This window comes from Ahaetulla prasina, chromosome 3, assembly GCF_028640845.1.
Source record: "Ahaetulla prasina isolate Xishuangbanna chromosome 3, ASM2864084v1, whole genome shotgun sequence".
Classification (NCBI taxonomy): domain Eukaryota; kingdom Metazoa; phylum Chordata; class Lepidosauria; order Squamata; family Colubridae; genus Ahaetulla; species Ahaetulla prasina.
The window spans coordinates 111035999-111057350 of record NC_080541.1 but is presented as its reverse complement, the minus strand read 5'-3'; the positions used below and the strand labels follow the sequence as shown (position 1 = coordinate 111057350).

At 35.6% G+C, this 21352-nt stretch overlaps 3 protein-coding genes across 4 annotated transcripts in view; all 3 read right to left on the bottom strand.

Annotated features, from left to right (window-relative positions):
• Positions 1-21352, bottom strand: part of LOC131194996 (cadherin-23-like) — a 240846-nt gene that overhangs the window by 158437 nt on the left and 61057 nt on the right. The gene's annotated exons all lie outside the window — the stretch shown is intronic.
• The window catches only part of LOC131194044 (protocadherin gamma-B5-like), a 44998-nt gene that overhangs the window by 9233 nt on the left and 14413 nt on the right, over positions 1-21352 (bottom strand). The gene's annotated exons all lie outside the window — the stretch shown is intronic.
• The window catches only part of LOC131194047 (protocadherin gamma-B5-like), a 39311-nt gene continuing 27897 nt past the window's right edge, over positions 9939-21352 (bottom strand). The window contains exons 2-3 of one of the 2 annotated variants that reach the window (XR_009154099.1): positions 12155-12268; positions 9939-10070 (exon numbers count right to left, since the gene is read on the bottom strand). Coding sequence is in view for 1 of the 2 variants with exons in the window: in XM_058174601.1 (XP_058030584.1) it covers positions 12251-12268 (18 nt within the window). In the remaining variant the exon portion in view is untranslated. Of the gene's footprint in view, positions 10071-12115; positions 12269-21352 lie in introns of those variants that run through there. The other variant, XM_058174601.1, reaches the window with a different exon arrangement.

The window sequence follows — 21352 nt, the reverse complement described above, 5'->3', positions numbered from 1 at the left end:
ACAATCTGGGTCCTCATAAATAAAAATAAAAGAATAACTCCTCTTTTGTGATTTTAGGAACATTTTGCTATTATTATTTCTATTTTGTTAAGAAATACCAAGGAGATTTGTGATTGACGAGTGACAGGAAGCTGCCAGAAAGTGAAAATATGTGTTGTTCAACTGATTACAGCTGAAATGTTTGGTCTGTTTTTAGTTTCTCCACATTTTGTCTTCTGAAGCTGTTAAATTTTGAGGATTAATTTTTCACTCCATTTCTTAGTCCTGAAGTCACAGCTAATAACTTCACACAATTGTTTTCCTATATTTCATTGAGCTTCATTCTAATCTTTATTTTATGTGTCAAGAATTTGACTTAAAGAACCCCATGATTAAGAAATAAATTGGAATAAGTCCCAATAATGCATATGAAAATATTATAATTAAAAACTTGGTCCCGTTGAAATTATATTTGCAAAACTAAAGTCTTAAATTTAGAATATATCTGCATCCACAACACTATAGTAAAAATAAAAGACTTAATTTTGAATTTCAATTTATAGTTTCTTGATTTAACAGTGATTGAATTCCCATGTTCAGTCTTGATATATAGAATAGTTTTGCCTAAAGAATGAGATTGTTTAAAAGTAGCTTATTAGAATTAAGCTGTATAACATATAACATATGTTATATAACATATGAAGAAACCCAGAACATTTTTGCCAACAATTTCATTTTCTTTAGGAGAAACATTATAATGGAGAAAGTGACAAGAAAATCCACGGTGTATGCTAGACCTGGAAATCAAGTACAGAAAATCTAATTACATGCACATATAACCAAAAAACAGTGGGCAATTTGATACATAATTTTCTCGTCTATAGTATAGTAAATAGTGACTATCCATGAAACAATATATTTATTGTCAAAAAAAAAACAAAGGAAATGAGGTTGGTATTAAAAATGGGTATCATTATACATTAGGATGATCTTTTCGTACATTTCGTACATTTGAATTTATCTATCTCCCCTACTGAAATAAAGGTCCTTCTGCACTATAACTTTTGAAATCTTAAAAAGCAGTTCATTGCCAAGTCTTTCAGACTCTGTACTGAAAAACCTCAAAGGGTCTTGGGGTGACAAAAAAGATTTGTAAAAAAACCTGATTTTCTTGACTTATGGATATAAATTTAGGAATAATTGCAATAATTTATATAGAAATGCTGAAAAAAATATAACAATTTGAATGCATAAATATAAATATAAATATGATAATTTATGGAGAAAAATATGGAGAAAACTAGGAACAGAGTCTGATGCTCAAAAATCAACAATCAGCAGAACTTTCCAGGCTTCTGTGGCTTTTCTTTCTGTTGCAAGCAATGAGGGTGATTCTAGATTATTTCTAGAACTGCTCTAAATATTCTCCATGGAAAAATATCTCCTACTTAGCTCCTTGCATCTCTTTTTTGAAACTTTCCAACACTATGGTTTCAGCATGTTAGAAAATGGTTGGTTGGGAAGCAAGATAGAGAGAAAGTAATGTTAATTTTTAAATTATTACTTATTACTTATTTATTAAATTTATATGCTATCCATATCACTATCCAAAGAGACTCTTTATCCCTATATTGAAAACTTCTCTGATTTAAAACAAAACAAAACAAAACTTGAGAAAGCCCCTGGCCTCTGGGATTCTATCCCAAGCCTAAAGTTCCTTAGTTTCTGAGATAGACATATTTTGCTGAAATATGCAACATAAAATGAAAGGTAATATGGTACTATGAATTTGATATCCTTCACTGATGCAATTGGACCTGCTGTGGTAGTTTTGCTCTCTAGCACCTAAAGGGGGATTGATTTCTCTTTCACGGGCTTACAATCTCTGTAAAATCTTTCCATAATGTCCATTAGGTTTAATGGAAGGAACAAAGGAGCTATGTAAAGAATCTGATGTTCAAAGTTTAAGAAACAGAGAGAAAGATTGCTGGCAACATTGATATTACATTAACTAAATTAAACCTTGCAATGTAGCTGATCTTTAGACATAACATTCAAGGTTATCCAATGTTCTGTCCCTTTTAGAGATCTGCATGTTTCCATTGTACACAACTTATGTAATTATAAACAACAATAACTTAACAGAGGCATTGCCCCAACAGTTGTACTAGGGATTTTTAAATTATTAAATCTTGTAGTACAGATGCTAGATTTCATAACGCTTGTGAAAGGCAATCTGTAGGCAAATTGAAAGTTATTTAGTTAACTGAGTAAATGAAAAACAAACACTATAGTACATCTTGCATCCCCAATTTACAGAATCAATAGCACAAAAAAGATCATGGAATATTAAATAAAAGAAATGATTGTAAATAAAATTTACCTTACTGTCATGATCCATTTCTGAATTTAATTGATTTTCACTCTTGCCTACAAAAGGAACACTATTATCACCATTAAGGGTACTTTTAATAGCATGACCATTTGGTGTCAAGAACATAAATTCATTCTTTCTGGATTCTGAAGAGAGGCAAAACTGGTAGGAATATGGAAGAGTCCCATCTTGAAAACTGGGTGGAAATATGACCCCAGCTGTGGAATGGGAAGTTGGACTGTAGCACTGTAAGAATCTGGGACTATCTGAATGCCGAAGTTTCATTGCAATTGCCAGAATCACTGTGAAGAGAAATAGGAATGACATCACAGCTAAGGCCACCACTAAATAGAACTGCAAGTTTGACTGATCCTCTGAACTCTTCAACTGGTTTTTCATCTCTGGAAGGGCCTCCTGGAAGTTCTCAGCAAACACCAGGTTCAGAGTGACAGAGGCCGAGAGAGTCGGTTGTCCATTATCCTTCACCAGAAGGACCAGTCTCTGTTTCACAGCATCTCTCTCCAGAAAAGTTCTTGCTGTTCTGATCTCACCTGTATGGGAGCCAACAGTGAAGAGGGCTGGTTCTGTGGCTTGAATCAGCTGGTAGGAGAGCCAGGCGTTGTGTCCAGAATCAGCATCCACAGCCACCACCTTTGTTACCAGATAATCTGCCTCGGCTGAATGAGGGACCATCTCAAAGAGGGCAGAGTCCTTGGAATCTGTTGAAGGGGACAGGATTTGGGGGCTGTTGTCATTCCGATCCAGGATAAACACCCTGACTGTGATGTTGCTGCTGAGAGGGGGACTCCCACCATCTTGGGCCTTCACCTGCACCTGGAATTCCCTGAACTGCTCATAGTCAAAGGATCGCTGAGCATACATGATGCCAGTCTCAGAGTGAATGGAGATATAGGAAGAGATGGGAAGTTCTTCAATGTTGCTGGTGAGGATTGAATATGTGATCTGTGAGTTTTGATCTACATCCGGATCAAAGGCTTGAATCTGGAAGATGGAGGCACCAGAAGGATTGTTCTCTGGCACATAGATGCTATAGGAAGTTTTTTCAAAAGCAGGAGCATTGTCATTGATATCAGAGATCTGCAGCAAGATGGTTTTGTGTGTGTTCAATGGAGGGCTTCCTTTATCAGTTGCTGTAATTGTAATATTATATTTAGAAATTTTTTCTCTATCTAGAGGTCTATCTATTAGGAGCTTGTAATAATTATTAGAAAAAGGCAGGATCTTGAAAGGAATATCATTTTCTAAACGACATGTAACTTTTCCATTATCATCAGCATCCTTGTCATTTGCACTGATTAAAGCAATTAATGTTTCAGGTGGAGTATCTTCAGAGAGTGAGCTAAATAAGGAGACCAGATTTATCTCTGGTGCATTATCATTCTCATCACATATTTTTATTTCAATATTGCTGTTTGCTTCTAAGCCACCACCATCTTTTGCTACTACCGTTATTGTATATTCTGCAGTTTCCTCAAAGTCCAAGGGGGCCATAAGTGTGATTTCTCCATTGCTTGGATTCAAATGAAATATGGGATGGTTATTTCCAGGCATATTACCAAAATGATATCTGATTTGGGCATTTGTACCATCATCTTTATCAGAAGCAATAACCTGGAGCACAGGAGACCCTACTGGAAGATTCTCCTCCAATCTGACCTTATAGAGTTCTTGAGTGAAAATGGGTGGGTTGTCATTGGCATCAGTGACATTAATCCATATATTGGCAGTCCCAGTTTTTCTTGGTTCACCCCCATCCATGGCTGTAAGGATCAAATGTACATATGGTTCATTTTCACGATCCAATGGATTATTAATCACTAGTTCTGTGTATTTATTTCCATCTTTTCTCTCTCCAGTCTCCAAATTACAACAAAGATTGGAGCTAAGTTCATAGTTTTGGAGGGCATTCTTTCCAATGTCAGGATCTTCAGCTTTTGCAAGGAGAAATCGAGTTCCAGGTAAAGTGGTTTCACTTATTTCTAAGTTGAAGTTGTTGTCCAAGAAATATGGTGCATTATCATTAATGTCCTCAACTGATACAGTTATATGAAAAACATTCAAAGGATCTTCAACTACAACTTCAAAACTAAGAAGACAGAGTGGAGCCTTCCCACATATTACTTCTCGATCTATCTTTTCATTTACATAGAGGTTTCCATTCTCTGCATTGATGCTGAAGTAGTGCATTGTAGCAATAGAGACTAGATGTACATTTTGTTTTCCCACTTCCTTTATGTTCAATCCCACATCCTTTGCAAGATTCCCCACAACAAAGCCTTTTGCCATCTCTTCTGGTACTGAATAATCAATGTGTTTTGAGACAGCCCAATGAGAGAAACAGAATAGTGAGATAAACAGTACTTGCCTTGTAAATGCTTTGCCATTCTTTCTGTCCTTTGTGTCCATCTGTCTTCTTCAATAATAGGCTATAACCCTTTCCTCTTCTTCGTTTAAACTTATTGTCATTAGGTGAAATGGTCTTGAGAACAGATGAAATCTGAACAAGGAAAATTTCCCTTTTTCTTGTACCATCTGAACCCGTTTTCCTTCAATCTGCAAGTCAGCTCTGACTCTGTATTTCTCAATTTTCCTAGACAGCATTGATAGAACTGCATATTGAGCATGAACTCTTTTTAGCAGTCTGTGCTGGCCAACAGCGGCACTTTGAGGTTTAAACAGAGTATTGCAAGAACATTTATCTTTTCCAATTTAAAGCTAAGGATTTAAAATGTGTTGCAGTATGACTGAATGCTTCTATATCCACAGCATATGTTTCTTTTTTTTCCTGTAGTTTTCTTTCATACTTCACTCACCTCTGCTTTTTTAAAAATATACATTTTGCTTGATTTTCCAACTTTAAATGGAAATTGTATTTGTAGATGGTATTTATAATGAACTATCATAATTTCTCAGTAACAATTTACCACTTATTTATTGATGTTGCATCTGTTAATATAGTACTGTGGTCAGCATGACTTCTGATTGATGGATTTTAAAATAAAGATTCTAAATTCAGTAAATGAAGGGATATAATCAGATATACAGTACATATCTTCAAAAAACCTCGCAAGCAGACCATGAATAAAATAATGGATATTATGAATAGTTATGAATTTTGTGTTGATAATACTTTTTGTGTCCCCTGACACTACAGACAGTAATTTCCACTGAGCATTAATTAATCAATTAAAACAAAAAATATTTTGTTTTCCCTTTGCTAAATCATGCCCAGAGTTTTTATCATATTCAGGTTAAGTCATCTTTTTTAGATAACTATTTCCAAATCTTTTTCTTCCAAATTGCTCCAGTCTCCTGTTTTAATGCCATTTCCTACACAATTCCCAGCTCTACCTTTTTTCATATGGATATATCAGAATCGTAGATATTCCAAGTGAAGTGATTCTATAGACTATAGCGGCATTGTGATACTAGCAATTTTAATTTCAGTCCCTTGTCTGACAAGCATTCTGGGAAATTCATGGTTCACTTCAGTTTATTTATGAGTTGGTGACAGATCACCCTGCCTCAATAAAATTCAAATAATGCTACACTTAATATTATTTATAGCAAGAACTTTCAAATATTTTCCTAATGTGTTTCCTATTTCAGAAATAGGAAGATCATGAGCTCTAGTCTCACCTTAGACACAAAGCGAGCTGGTTGGCTTTAGGACAGACACTTTCTCTTAGCTGTATGAAGAAGACAATGGCAATTCCCTTCTGAAAAATCTTGCCAAGAAAACTGCAGGGACCTGTTTAGGCAGCCTCCAAGAATTTGACAAAATTGGAAAAAAATGGATGAAAGAAAAAAAATCTCACACAGGGACATTCTTTTACTTAATGGCTGCTAAATTAACTTAATACCTTTTGAAGAACTTTAGGTAATGTTTCCAAAAGTCCAAATTACTAAGTTATATTTATTTTACCAAAACATATTACTTTTGAAAACAAAGATGTTAACATATCGCTAAGAAAATTCTTTGTGTTATTTAAAAAAGACACAAAAAGTGGAGAGCAGAGAAATTCACTAACAGGTAACAGGAAGGTAGAAAAGAGCTATATTATTGCTGAAGTTAACTTGAGGGTAAATCTGGAGGTGAAATCTAAAAGTATGGTTGCACAGATCTTGTCAGAGATCTATGCACTTACAGTGAAATTGCAGAGGAGGGGAATGTTCCATATTCAGGAATGTCCATTGAATGTTCAGTGAAATAATGTGGGAATTTATGTCATTTGGGAAATAACATAATAGGAATGATGCAAATATATACAAATGAGATCATTACACAACTCATGCAAATCACAAAAGAAACTGGGTCTGTTGTATGCAAAGACCATTGCACTGCGGTCTATAAATTGGTATTTTAAAACTTTAAAATTTTAAAAGGCAAGGCAAAGCAAAGCAAAGCAAAGCAAAGCAAAGCACAGTGGTAACACAGTGGTTATTTATTTATTTATTTATTTATTAATCGTATTTATATACCGCCCTATCTCCCGAAGGACTCAGGGCGGTTCACAGGCATTTAAAAACATATAAATATAAATACAGAATAAAAACAATTAAGAAACTTATTTGAAAGCCCGTTAATTAAAATATACAAATAAAACCCAATTAAAACCCATGAATTTAAAACCTAGCTAGGTTAGAATGTAGTACTGCAGCTACTTCTGCTGACTGCCAGCTGTCTTCAGTTTGGCAGTTCAATTCTCACTAGCTCAAGGTTGACTCAGCCTTCCATCCTTCCGAGGTTAGAAAAATGATGAGATTGAAGAGTTTTACAATGATGTGACAAAGAAAAATGCTGATACTAAATACTAATGGGTGACTTTAACAGAAGTCAAAGGAAGAACAATACTTGGAGAAAAAGTGACTGGACTGTATGGAAGTGGTGAATGAGATAATAGAGGCGACAGACTTGTAGATTTGTTGAAGAACAGGAACTTTATATCATGAACTCATTTTACAAAAAAAAAAAAAGCCAGCAGAAATGGACATGGAAGAGTCCATCTGGGTACACAAGTGAAATTGACTACATCATGTCAAGTGATAAAACCATATTCTGCAATTGTACTGTCATCAATCTTTTGTCATAGAGGGGGCCACCTGTCAAGCCACTTCCGCTGCGTCCGCTGCTCAACACAAGACAAGCTACAAACAGATGAAGAACAGCGGGCTGGGGAACAGACATATGGAAAGAGGGGGATTCACAGGTGACGGGAGACACCTGTAGTTAATGGCACAAATGGTGATGGTGGCACGATGGGATGGGATCGGGGCCAGAAAGGATAGTCAGATGCTGCCTGATGACAAGACAGCACGGGATGGGAGCGGCTCGGATGATCAATGCCGCTAAACAGCTGAGCTACCTCGCTGAGGGCTCCAATAATTGGAGAGGCGTGGTTGTAGCCAGCTTGTGCCTTATTAAGCCAAGGATTCACAACTATCCAGCGTTCATTGCACCATTTCTTTTGCTCAGCACAAGCATGGCCAGGCAAGCCAAGATCAGTTTAACGTTGGAAGTGACCATAGAATGGTATGAACTAAAGTGAAAATAGACTGTCGAAAAGAGCATACAAAAATGATAAAGACATTACAAAAAAACAAAAATAGAAAGCGATAAACTGTTAGAGGAGAACAGCGATTTTGAAATTAATCTAACAAATTGCTTTTCTCTATTGCAAGATTTGGAAGAGATGAACATTACAGACCAAAATAAAAAAAACAGACAAAAACATCCTTGAATCTGTAGAACCACTGGAAAAACACTCTGTACAGTCAACAATCTCTAATGAAACTATTGATTTAATAAAAAAAGAGGGACAATAAAAAATACTAGAAGATTCACTAATAAACTGCAGTTGAACATAAAGTTGAAGTTTGCAAGATCATAAGAAAATGTATCCAAGAAGAAGCACATCAATATATGTTGTAGTGTACTATAAAGTTTATTATGTTCTGAGGATGAATTTAGAATAGAATAGAATAATTTAGAATAATTTAATTTAATTTGGCTCACAATTGCACAGAGTATTAGGGAAATGAAAGTTGGCCTTTGTATTAGTATTAGCACATTAGTATTGGCACATTTTAAACTATCCCACTCTCTTTCTCATATTAAACCCTGTTGCAGTTTTGTAACACTAGGAAAGCATACAGAAACATTAAGCCAGGGCAGGGGTTCGAAGAACCTGCAAATACCACCCTCTGGCTTGTCCCAGAGTGGGGTGGGAATGGGGATTTTGCAGTATCCTTCCCCTGCCACGCCCACCAAGCCACGCCTACCAAGCCACGCCACGTCCACCAAGTCACATCCACAGAACCGGTAGTAAAAATGGAACTTCACCACTGAGCCAGGGATGTCAAAGTCAAGACTTGTGGGCCGGATCCGGCCTGTGGAGTGCTTAGATCTGGCCTGCAGGGCCACCCTAGAAACAGTGAAGTATCGACCCGTGGTGCCTCTGCCAGCAAAAATGGACTCCCAAGCTCTGTTTTTCGGCTGTGACACCCTCCTGCAACCCTCTTGCTAGTGAAAAGGGTTGCAGGAGGCCATTGCAGCCAAAAAACGCAGCTCGGGAGCCCATTTTCTCTGGAAGAGTGCTCAGGCCACCATAGGTGCCAACACAAATGACATTAAGCTGGCCACGCCCACCCTGGCCTCCTGAGATCAAACACAACACTCAATAAAATCGAGTTTGACACCCCTGCATTAAGCAAACTTACCTTTATCTGTGTTATGCTTTGTACCAAATCTGATATACTATTTGAGCAGAATAATGAATTAATTAGACAAACAGGCAAAAAGCTGTATATATGTATGATTGTTGAACAGTCTTGTATGAATTTTAAAAGATCAAGGATTCAGCATTGCATTAAACTGGAACATGTAAATTGCTCTTTTACTCATTTTGATCAAAGAAAGAATAAAAGAAATCTAAAATTCAATAAATATCCAAAGAAAATAAGATTTTGCAGATATTCACAATATATTTTTCCAACCCTCATTTATCCATTCTCCTATGCATGATCCACTTAAATGTTTATTATTAGATAATAAAGCAACAATTATCTCTTGAAAACATGCTGCCTCAAACCAATCAAACCTCTTGTCTTATTCTTAGTCATACATTATAAAGAATATCCCTTCCAATGTAATATGAACAGATATTTATTTTTTTAATAAACATTATAACACAGACAATGCAGTGAAAGTATGCCATAGGAATCAATATTAAAAGTACTGTATATTAAATGAGATTCATTATTGCACAACCTATGGAGATAGATAAATATATCTAAAACCTATAGATTTATGCAACTAAAAGAGTTGGAAAAAATACAATTAACTATAAATTAAACATATATAGATAGCATTGTGCTATGACAAAGAGTAAGAAGTTTACCTTTCTATTTTATCTCACCTCACAAGGTAATTTTTTTCCTCCAACTTCTGCAAAAGATATACCAAATTTTTCATCACAAAGAACATTCTCAGCAATATGAATTTTTGGTGTCAGCACAGCAAACTCATTCTTTCTGGATTCAGAGGAAAGGCAAAGTTGGTAGGAATAAGGCAATGTCCCTTCTTCAAAATTTGAAGGAAATATTGCACCAGTCTTGGTATGTGGGCCTGGACCAAAACATTGTAAGAATCCAGGATTCCCTGACTGCCGGAGTTTCACTTTAAGAGCCAGAATCACTGTGAACAGGAATAAAAATGAAATCACAGCTAAGGCCAATGCCAAATAAAATTGTAGGTCAGACTGATACTCTGAACTATTCAACTGGTTTTTCATCTCTGGAAGGGCTTCCTCAAAGTTCTGAGCAAACACCAGGTTCAGGGTGATGGTGGCTGAGAGAGGGGGCTGCCCATTGTCCTTCACCACAATTACAAGTTTCTGTTTAACAACATCCCTGTCCATAAAACTTCTTGCTGTCCTGATCTCACCCGTATGGGAGCCAATAGTGAAGAGGGCTGGCTCTGTGGCTTGAATCAGCTGGTAGGAGAGCCAGGCGTTGTGTCCAGAATCAGCATCCACAGCCACCACCTTTGTTACTAGATAATCTGCTTCAGCTGAACAAGGCACCATCTCAAACAGGACAGAGTCCTTGGAGTCTGTTGAAGGGGACAGGATTTGGGGGCTGTTGTCATTCTGATCCAGGATAAACACCCTGACTGTGACGTTGCTGCTGAGAGGGGGACTCCCACCATCTTGGGCCTTCACCTGTAGCTGGAATTCCCTGAACTGCTCATAGTCAAAGGATCGCTGGGCATAGATGATGCCAGTTTCAGAGTGAATGGAGATATAGGAAGAGATGGGAAGTTCTTCAATGTTGCTGGTGAGGATTGAATATGTGATCTGTGAGTTCTGGTGCATATCTAGATCAAAGGCTTTAATCCTGAAGATGGAGGTACCAGAAGGATTGTTCTCTGGCACATAGATGTTATAGGAATTTTTTTCAAAAGCAGGAGCATTGTCATTGATATCAGAGATGTGCAGCAAGATGGTTTTGTATGTGCTCAGTGGAGGGGTTCCTTTGTCGGTTGCTGTGATTGTAATATTATATTGAGATGCTTTTTCTCTATCCAGAAGTCTGTCCGTCTGGAGTGTGTAGTAATTGTTGGATGATGGAAGTATCTTGAATGACAAATCATCTTGTAAATAACAAGTTATCTTTCCATTATCACCAGCATCTTTATCTTTAACATTTATAAGAGCAATTAAAGTTTCAGACCTAGAATTTTCAGGAAGTGGGGTAAATAAGGAAACCACTGTTATCTCTGGGTAATTGTCATTCTCATCTATAATTTGTATTTGCACTTTACAATGTGTTACTAATCCTCCACCATCTTTTGCTGCCACTGTTATAATATATTCTTTGGTTTCTTCAAAATCTAATGTTTTAATGAGAGTAATTATCCCTTTGATTGGATCCATTCTAAATTTTTCTTGTGCATTTGTTGGTATGTTGCTGAAATAATACCTGATTTGAGCATTTATGCCTTCATCATCATCAGAAGCAGAAGTCTGGAGCACACTGGTTCCAATAGGAGCATTTTCTGTCAGACTAACTCTATAGACCTCTTGAGTAAAAATGGGGGGATTGTCATTGGCATCAGTAATGTTTATTAATATTTGCACTGTAGAATTTTTTATAGGTTCACCTCCATCTATTGCTGTAAGAACCAAATATATAGATTCTTGACTTTCACGATCTAAAGGTTTCTGCAGAACTAAATCTGCAAATTTATTTCCATCTTGACTCTCTTCTACTTCCAAAATGAAATATGGATTGGAACTGAGCTGGTAATTCTGTAAAGAATTTATTCCAATATCAGCATCTTCAGCTCTTCCAAGAAGAAATTTGGTGCCTGGCAAAGTAACTTCACTTGTTTCCAAATTGATATTGTCGTTAAGGAATTGTGGGGCATTATCATTAATATCTTGGATTTTTACGCTTACATGGAAAATATTCAGAGGGTTTTCAATCACTATTTCAAAATTAACCAAGCAAAGTAGAATTTTACCACAAATTTTCTCCCGGTCTATCCTTTCATTTATATAGAAATTTCCATTTTCTGTATTGATTCCAAAGTATTTCATATCATCCACTGAGGCTGCATGCACATTGCGTTTTGCCAGTTCTTTGTTACTCAGCCCCAGATCCTTAGCAAGATTCCCCACAATAGAACCTTTTGTCATTTCCTCAGGTATTATATAATGAATCTGCTCTGAAGCAACCCAGTAAGGGAATGATAATTGCAAGAGAAGTAATACTTGCCTTCTATGTGCTCCTTCATTCTTTTTTTGCTTTCTTTCCATCTTGACCTCTCCCCACTATCTTGTTTGCTTCCTTTCAGATCAGATCAAATTTTCATCAGGAGGGAAGAAAATTCTGTAAGGAAGAACAGTCTCATTTTTGTTGAAGAAATCTCATGCAGTTTCTTTTTGGCAACTCCAGTATTCTCTCTTTTCTGGCCTTCTTTTCTGTTTCCCCAGCCTACACAGTACTGGTGAAATAATCTTAGAGTCAAAAGTCGATTTCCACCGCTGTGTGCTGATGAGGTTGGTCAACAGCGGCACTGTGAGGCTCAGAAAGAGAACTGCAAGGAATGCTTCTTTTCTGCTTCCGATCAAACGTAGTGTGAACATCATTATACTGTAGACTGCTACTTAAGCATTATATTTATTGTGGACATGAATGGATATTTAAAACACTGCGATTATAATTTTGGAGTCAGTGCTTCTTTACTTTTACCCCAGTCAATACTTTTTAAAGTAACTTCTTGCATTGTTTTTATAGTCTTGGGGACAACATGGTTATCTAAGTTATATTGCAGAGCTTTATGGTTTGGTGTAGTGGTTAAGGCGCCAGGCTAAAAATCATGAGACCATGAGTTCTAGTCCCATCTCAGGCATAAAGCCAATTGAGTAATCTTGGGCCAGTCATTCTCTTTCAGTCTTAGGAAAAAAGCAATTGCAAGACACTTCCCAAAAAAATATTTCCAAGAAAACTGCAGGGATTTTTCCAGGAGCCTAACTCAAAGATACACTCATCCTCACACATTCAGTTCCATATACAGGGCCCTGAGTGAGGTGAACCATGAAGATATTTGCATATATTTTTCTATCAGGTACCTTTGAAGCTCTTTGACTTTACTTATCTACATGGGGGAAATTAGAGCTTTTTTCACTTTGTCTTGCATACCTTGGAAATTTCAAAAGTTTTTGCTGAGGACAAATTGCAGGGGATACTGGTCACAAAGTATGGGTGTGAAGCCAAGTCAATAACACATAGAGGGAGATCTTGGTGTCCTAGTGGACCATTACCTAAGTATGAGCCAGCAGTGTGCTGAAACTATGAAAAAAGCCAATGCAGTCCTAGGATGTGTCAACAGATAGGATCTAGACCACTATAAATATAATCTCCTGGCCACTTTATTCTACTTTCAAACTAATGTTTTCTGGTTTTGTTGCCTTAGATATTGCCTGTGGTACTTCAATTTTTTCAAGACCATCCCTGCACTTAGGTAATTTCACAGAAGCAGATTCCTGCATTTTTTTCCTGAATAACTTCATTTACATGATTTTATTACACCACATTTATTTGTTTATTGCTTTTGCCTTGGATGCAGAACTTTCTTGGATTGAAACTTAGCTTTTTAAAGTACATTCATTGTTATAACTGAGTATAAGTAACTGCGAAAAAAATAAAACGGTATAGTGTTGAATGTACTATAACTAAGTATAAATAATTGAGAAAAGATAAAATGATATAGTGGTGAATTTACTGGGGGGAAAATCACTTCTATATAAGACCTGCCTCAGTGATGGGATTCAAATTTTTTTACTATCAGTTCTGTGAGCGTGGCTTGGTGGGCATGCAAAATCCCCATTTCCTGCCTATCAGCTGGGATTCGGGAGGCAGAGAATAGATGGGGGTGGGACCAGTCAGAGGTGGTATTTACCGGTTCTCTGAGCTACTCAAAATTTTCGCTATCAGTTCTCCAGAACTGGTCAGAACCTGCTGAATATCACATTTGATCGGCCCTCAATTGGCCATTGCTTTTGTGAAGAGAAATGTGGGTGGAAACAGCCAGCAGAGCACTGTCCAATGAAGGGACTTTGCAGGCATTTCAGGCATAACAGGATTGTCTGAAGCTGATTTAAAGTCAATCCAGTCTGACCACAAAACAGAAGCAACTGAAAAGTATAATGTTGATATGCCCTCTGTCTTTGTGTCTCTGCAAAGTAGACATGTTTTAAAAAATGTTTAAATTGCAATGAAACACAGACATGTTACTGCTTTGGATTGCTGTATGTAGGTAAGAGGAGGAACCTATTTTTTTCCCTGAATCTTTTTTAAATTCACATATAATTATGCAGGTTTTTTTGAATGAAGAAAGGGCATCCATTTACAATGGAAATGGTTTTTAACAGCAATTTTCCAGTGATGGGTAAACTATGTTTGAGAATTTTTCTTTGGAGATGGGCTGGGAGGAAGGTTTTTTTGGCTTTTGTCCTTGCAAAGTCAGAAACCACCTACCCATTCAAAAATGATATCGGTATTGCAGGTACAAAGCATCAGTCAGCTTCTCTCCAATGCTTTTAGCTGCATTCTAGATCAGTGTTTCCCAATCTCAACAACTTTAGGGTGTTGCCTGACTGGAAAATTCTAGGAATTGATGTCCATACATCTTATAGTTGCTCAGGCAATACTCATCTAGACCAAACTGATTGCTGATGACAGTATATAGAGTTTTGGGATATATGTTCCCTGTTAGATTGGTAGAATGGGGTTGTTTTTGCTCTCTTTATACTGTCCAAACAGTCCAGAATACTGTATTCTCTACTGGCTTTGTAGAGAAAAATATGGCTGCAAAAATGCAAGTTGTCTGCAGAAACAGGCTCCATGTAGTTTTAGAGTGGGAGAAAGGCTACAGTATCCTGCTGGACCTCCAGGAGTATCTACATCCTCAAATCCCAAACCAGCCTTTTCAAGGAATGGATATAAAAAATTGATGTGCAGAATCTTTTGAGGCCTAGTTGCATTCATCAGTTTGCAAGCATGTTTGACATACTATAAAGGCTCATAACCTTGCCTAATCACTGTACAAATATGCTCTGGCAACAGCTGGTTCCAATGGTGTCCCAGCCCACAAGTAAATCAAACTTGTACATAGCTTTACCAGTGTTAAGATACAAGTAGAATATTGAAGGATGTTAAAGTAATGCTTCCCTTATTCCTGTCCTATCTAAGAAGAAAGTTAAAGCCTATGGAAACTTTTGGTTTCCCATTGCCTTGGAGGAAAATCAGTTCTGTATTTATTTGTCTAGCATAATGTGTAAAATAGACAATACAAAAGTAATCCAGCAATTTTGTAACTGTAATACTATATTTTAGTAGCCTTAAATGTGTTTACCGTGAATTTAATCTGTACAGTAAATAAAAATTACAAGCAGGTCTGTAAAATAACAGATTAAAATCTATACTTATTTGTTAAAAGTATCAATTAAGAAGTCTATAATTCTAAGATCTACCAGCTGCTTTAAAATTTAGTAACTTGTTGAATTAGCTTAAAATAACCAAACTAACTAGAAATCTTGAGATATTGGGATGATAACTAATCCAGTTAAAAGATGTGTTAGTAAACATAGTTTACAATAATAATATTACAATAATAATATTAGATACTGAGATTAAATTATAAATATAGAATATTTCTAGCTCAATTAACACTTACTATATATTAATTCTAGGCATATTTTATGTGTTGTTGCAAAGAATTTGTTTTCATTAATAGTAATAGTCCATTACTTAAAACTAATAACTTGATATAGAAGAGATTTGTATGGCCTGGTATCCTTAGGAGTAATAGGATCAATGAATGAGCTATGGATATCTCTATAGTATGTGCAATGGGGAAAAATAATCTATCAAGGTCCCAAATCCTGAGTTGTCTGTAACATCAAAAAACCAGTCTTAAAACTATTCACTCAGTCCCAGAAATATTCCTAAAGAATATTTATAATTCTTTATCACCAGTCAATTTAATTTACTCTTTCCAAGTTTTCCAAAAAGCCTTTTTCTTTTAGGTTTCTTTTTTTCGCCTCTTTGTACAGTTATCAGACAACATTTATAATCCTAGATGATCCAATAGGTTTTCCCTTGTCTCCATCAATCACATAGTCAGCTCTTTAATTTCAATGATAATTCTAAGTATTTGTGAAGCACTCTACTTAGCAATCTTCAAAAGTCTCAAAAGATTTTTCCTCCTTAATCGTGAAACAAATAAGTATCAGACAGTATACAAAAGAAAAGAAGAGTCTTCCAGATGATTTTTTATCTCTGCTCTGTAGTACAGATTATTCCAAGGACTTTTCCAACCTTGTGAAAATATCATCTCTTTTCTTTCTTTCACCAGTACATGGCACCATCGCCTAAAATTTCAATGTTACATCCAGTCTGACAGCTGAAAGCCTTCCAATTACCTTCAAATAATTTCTTTCAGTTTCTTCCAATAATCAGCCCAATGTTTCCAGCATTTTAAAATGCCTTTTCAAGATATTGTCAATAAAATATTCAAATCCAGTCTTTCTGTATTTTAAGAATTATATTCTCTCTTAGGTTTTACTTTCTTTCGGACCTATAATCTTTTTCTAAGTAGTTGTTCACCACTTTTTTAACATTTTGGAGAGTCTATATTTTCGAAGTTTCTTTTCTTTGGGGTTTAGTCTGTAGTAGAGAAGTAGAAAATCATCTCACACAGCTTCAGTCCACTGTTCACAGATCGCTCCAGCAGATTTCTTTCTTTGGTTGTCCCAGCTTCATGGTAGCCATAATGGCCACCTCTCCTCTTCATTTTTTTTAAAACAAATTTTTATTGATTTTTTAGTTTCCCCCCCCACCCCCCACACACATACATGATTTATAAACAGAATATTGGCCATATCATATCTTATACAATTCAGTGTATTCAAATATATTTTACTTAGTTACAATTTTTGCCAGAATATTCTTTTTTCATATTTTTTATTCATTTCCTAATATTTCCTTGCTCATTTCATTAAGTCACATCTTTCACCCTCAAGTTCTAATTTCTCCATTTTTATTAGTGTTAATTGTCTTTCATTCTTTTTTTAAAACTATTTCAATTTTTATCCTCGTATATTCAAATATATTCAGAGTTGCCTTTCTTCCATTTCAACTTTTCCTTTTCACAGCAATCCTTTCTTCTTCTCATTCCTCTTCCTCCCTCCTTTCATCCTCCCTACTTTCTTCTCTTCTCTCCTACTCCTTCTCTACTTCCCCTTCCTTTCTCCCCTCCTCCCTATTTCCTCCCTATCTAACCTTCTCTCCTACTCTCATTTCCCCTACCTTTCCTCCTCTCCTCTTCCCTTTCTTCTTTCTCTCTCCTCCCTTCTCCCTTTCCATCTCTCTCCTTATCTCTCTCCATTGCTCTATTTATTTCCATTTCAATATTTCTGGTGTCCAGACAACCCCAATTTTCTCATTTATTATGCGTATATCTCAAACCTCCCCTCCTATATTTTAATTATTAACATTGTCTTCATCTTATTCCATTTATATCATACAGTCAATTAATGCAACCTTCCACCTCTTATTTTCTTCGAGTTTTTGTTCACAATTCAATACTTATTATTTCTTCCAATAGTGTACAACTTTTACTAACATTTCAATTTTATTTCCTTTTACATCTTGATTTCAATCATTTTCACTTATAAACCATACTATCTTTCACATTTCATCTGCTGACTATTTATTATTATTTTTTGAAACAATGTACTTCTTCTTCTTACCTTTTTTCAATTTTATATCTTAACTTCAATCAATTTTTCTATTCTTTTATATATTTAAAATTTATTTCTTATCATCAACTCTCATTCCATCCATTCTCAGACACAAACAGAAAAAGAAAACGTATATCCCATTATATCTTCCACATTTAATTTACTTCTCCTCCTTCTCTTTTTTAATTCCCTTTATTCACTTCATTTCAACCTTTTTTACTATCTTTTCACAATAATCTCTATATTTCTTCTAATTTCCATTATTCCAAGAAAAAAAAATTCTACCACTATTTTAATTTCTTTTTTACTATACATTTTTCTCCTTCTTTTAAGCATTTTCTTTCAGTCTCTCCCAAATCCCATCTCTTAATATTTTTCTCCCTTTCTCCCATTCTTTTATCTTCTTCTTTCTCCCTTTCTTGCATCCTCTTTTCCACCACCTTTCTCTAGCTTTTACTCTTTAATTTCCCCCCTCAATTTTCTCTATTTCCTCCTCTTCTCTTTGTTCTGTTACTGCTAATCCCAGTGTAATCATCTATTTTTTTCCACTCTTTTAATTTTTCCCCTCAATCTTTTCTTCTTTTCTTTTTTCCCTTTCTTTTTAAAAATGTCTTTCCCCTCTCCATTTTTATTCTTTCACTATCAATCCCAATATTATCATCTTTATTATCTTCACTCATTTCTTTTTCAACATTATATTTTTGTTCTTCTTGATTCCTCATAATTTCTTGATAATTTCTTTTTTTATTTTTAAGCCACAGCTCTGCTTGTTTGTTCCCATTAAAGGATTCTTGCACCATTTGAAACATCTCCCATAGTTCCTCCCAACTCGCCATATTTTCAATATAAGGAGAAAGACTTTTTGAATGCACTTAACTTAAATATATACCAAATTCAAGTCCAAAATATTGTCTCTCCCCCCCCTTTTTCCTATTTCCAGATGCAAGCCAGTTCAAATGTTTTTTGTCCCTAGATCATCCTAATTCCAGTCTTAATCTTTCCAGTTCTTTGAAGATATGCCACAGCTGTTCAAACAAGTACTCCTTTAGTATTCCTTTTTCTCTTAGTAACCTAAACGATGCAATGTTATTTTTTTCCCTTCTCCAGCGATGATTCTCTCCAATCCACAACTCCTAGTAACAAAATGTCACTCGTTAATCCACAAAAGCAGTTTCTTTTTCATCCTTTATTAAATCCTTTTGTTAGCAAAACATGCTTTCTCTCAGTCTTCTTCTCCTTTTAATATTTATATTTTCTTCTAAAACCAATTTTAAATCCAGATGGAATGTTGTTTCTTTTAGGGATTTTGTCTTATATTTATTTATTTATTTATTTATTTACATTTATATCCCGCCCTTCTCCGAAGACTCAGGACGGCTTACAGTGTGTAAGGCAATAGTCTCATTCTATTTGTATATTTACAAAGTCAACTTATTGCCCCCCCAACAATCTGGGTCCTCATTTTACCTACCTTATAAAGGATGGAAGGCTGAGTCAACCTTGGGTCTGGTGGGATTCGAGCCTGCAGTAATTGCAGGCTGCTGTGTTTTAATAACAGGCTATCTTACAACCTGAGCCATCACGGCCCTTATAGATCCTCTTTACTGTTTGTTTCCTCTCACTTTAAGTTTTCACATGCCAATAAGCTGCTAACTTCAAGCCGAAAATTTTTTGAGCTTTAAAAGTTTTTTTCTTCTTACCCGTGAGTTGGCCAATCGCTCACCCAGTAACAATACTCTGTTCTGATCTCGCCTCCTGCACAATCTTCTTGTGTGGCCGTCCTGACTTTGGCAGCTTCTAATGGCTGCCTTTCCTGTCATTGGGTTGAAGGCTGGATGCTGGTGCTACAGGGAATTTGCAACTTCCTTGTTCATGCTGGCCAGCGCCTTCTTTCTTCATTGTCCTCCAGGACAGCTATGGTCCATTAAGGACCCCCAAAATGGCAGGAATTTTGGCACTCTTCTCGGAGTTCCCAAGGTTCACTTTGTCCCGTCGCGACGCTGTCCACACCTCCCCTCCCCTTTTCTCTTCATTGTTGGATAGGAGGATAAGCCTTGAATCCAGCAGGAGAGTTGCCACTCTCAGTGATCTACGAGGCACCTCTCCTTTCTTCGTCACCCTTCCAAGATGACTTTGGCCCTTTAAGGGCCCCCCAATGAAGGATTCAGCCTTGGTTCGTGGAGCCCTGCTCCCTACTACTGTCCTGCAGTGACGCCAAAAGGGAAGTCAATGCTTCAACAGGAGGAAACAAGCATATTTCAAAAAGAAATGTCATTGATATTTCAAAGTATTTATGAAACTATAATACAGAACCACAGGGAGATAAAGGGTTTGGTGCATGATATAGTTGTGAGACTAGAAAATGTTCAGCAAATGACAATAAAAAAATGAACAAGAAGAAATAGAGAAGAAAATAGAAAAAATAGAGGAAAGGATAGAGCAGAAAAAACAACAATTGAATTTATTTATTTATTTATTTATTTATTTGATTTTTATACCACCCTTCTCCCGAAGGACTCAGGGCGGTGTACAGGCAAGATAAAACATACAATGTACAAATTAAAATGCAATTTAAAAAACTTATTTTAAAATTAGCCTAAAAAAAATTAAAATATGCCATGAACTAAAAAACCCCTTGTCCAAAAGACAAGGAGAAGGAAGAGATAATTAAAATGTATGAAATAGGTTGAGTTGACTATACACTAAGAAACTTAAAAATAGAATTGGATAAGTAGAAAGACATTCCTGAAGTGAGGTTAGAGTCACTGAAAAGTATAGTGAAGATTTGGCAGTGAGAGGCAGAGGTAGAGAAGGAGGAAACACTTAGATCAAATATGAATGATACATGGAGATATAAAATTCTAAAGGAGGAGTATTGGAAAACATGCTAAAAAATCAATAAGAATTGAAATACAAAAGCAAACAAGAGATGATGGACAGAAACAGAATATCCACTAATATGAGATTTGTGCTATTAAGACCTAGAATAGAGGTAGGAATTAGGAAGAGGGATAATATTATTAGGTATATTTTTATATGTTTTAAAATTAGAATGTAGAGGAAAGGATTAGAAGTTGAAATATGATTGTACTATATACTCTTAAACACTAGTATTAAGGTTACTATGGCTATTAGTATTGTGTAATAAAATATTGGAAAATTAAATGAGGGATCATGGTGGAGCAAATATTATAATGTTAACAACTTTAATTGTAATATTTATAATGTTATTATAAAGATGTGACTATGACTAATGTAATTAATACGAAGCCCCAAAAGAGGAGTATGGGAAAAATGCAATAAATAAATAAATAAATAAATAAATAACAAGAATTGAAATACTAAAATGGACAAAAGATGAAGGATAGAAATAGAACACCTACTAATATAAGATTTGTGTTAACAAGATATAGAATAGAAGTGAAATTAGTAAGGGGAAAATATTATGTATATTTCTATATAATATGTTAAAATCAGTATGCAGATGAAAGGATTAGAAGTTGAAAGATGATTGTATTATGTAGAATATTATTATAATGATGTGAGTATGTTTAATGCAATTATAACATTATAATTAAAATTATAATGATGTGAGTATGTTTAATGCAATTAAAATTAAAATTGTCAATCTCATCACTATTATTTGGTATCAAAATCAACAACACCC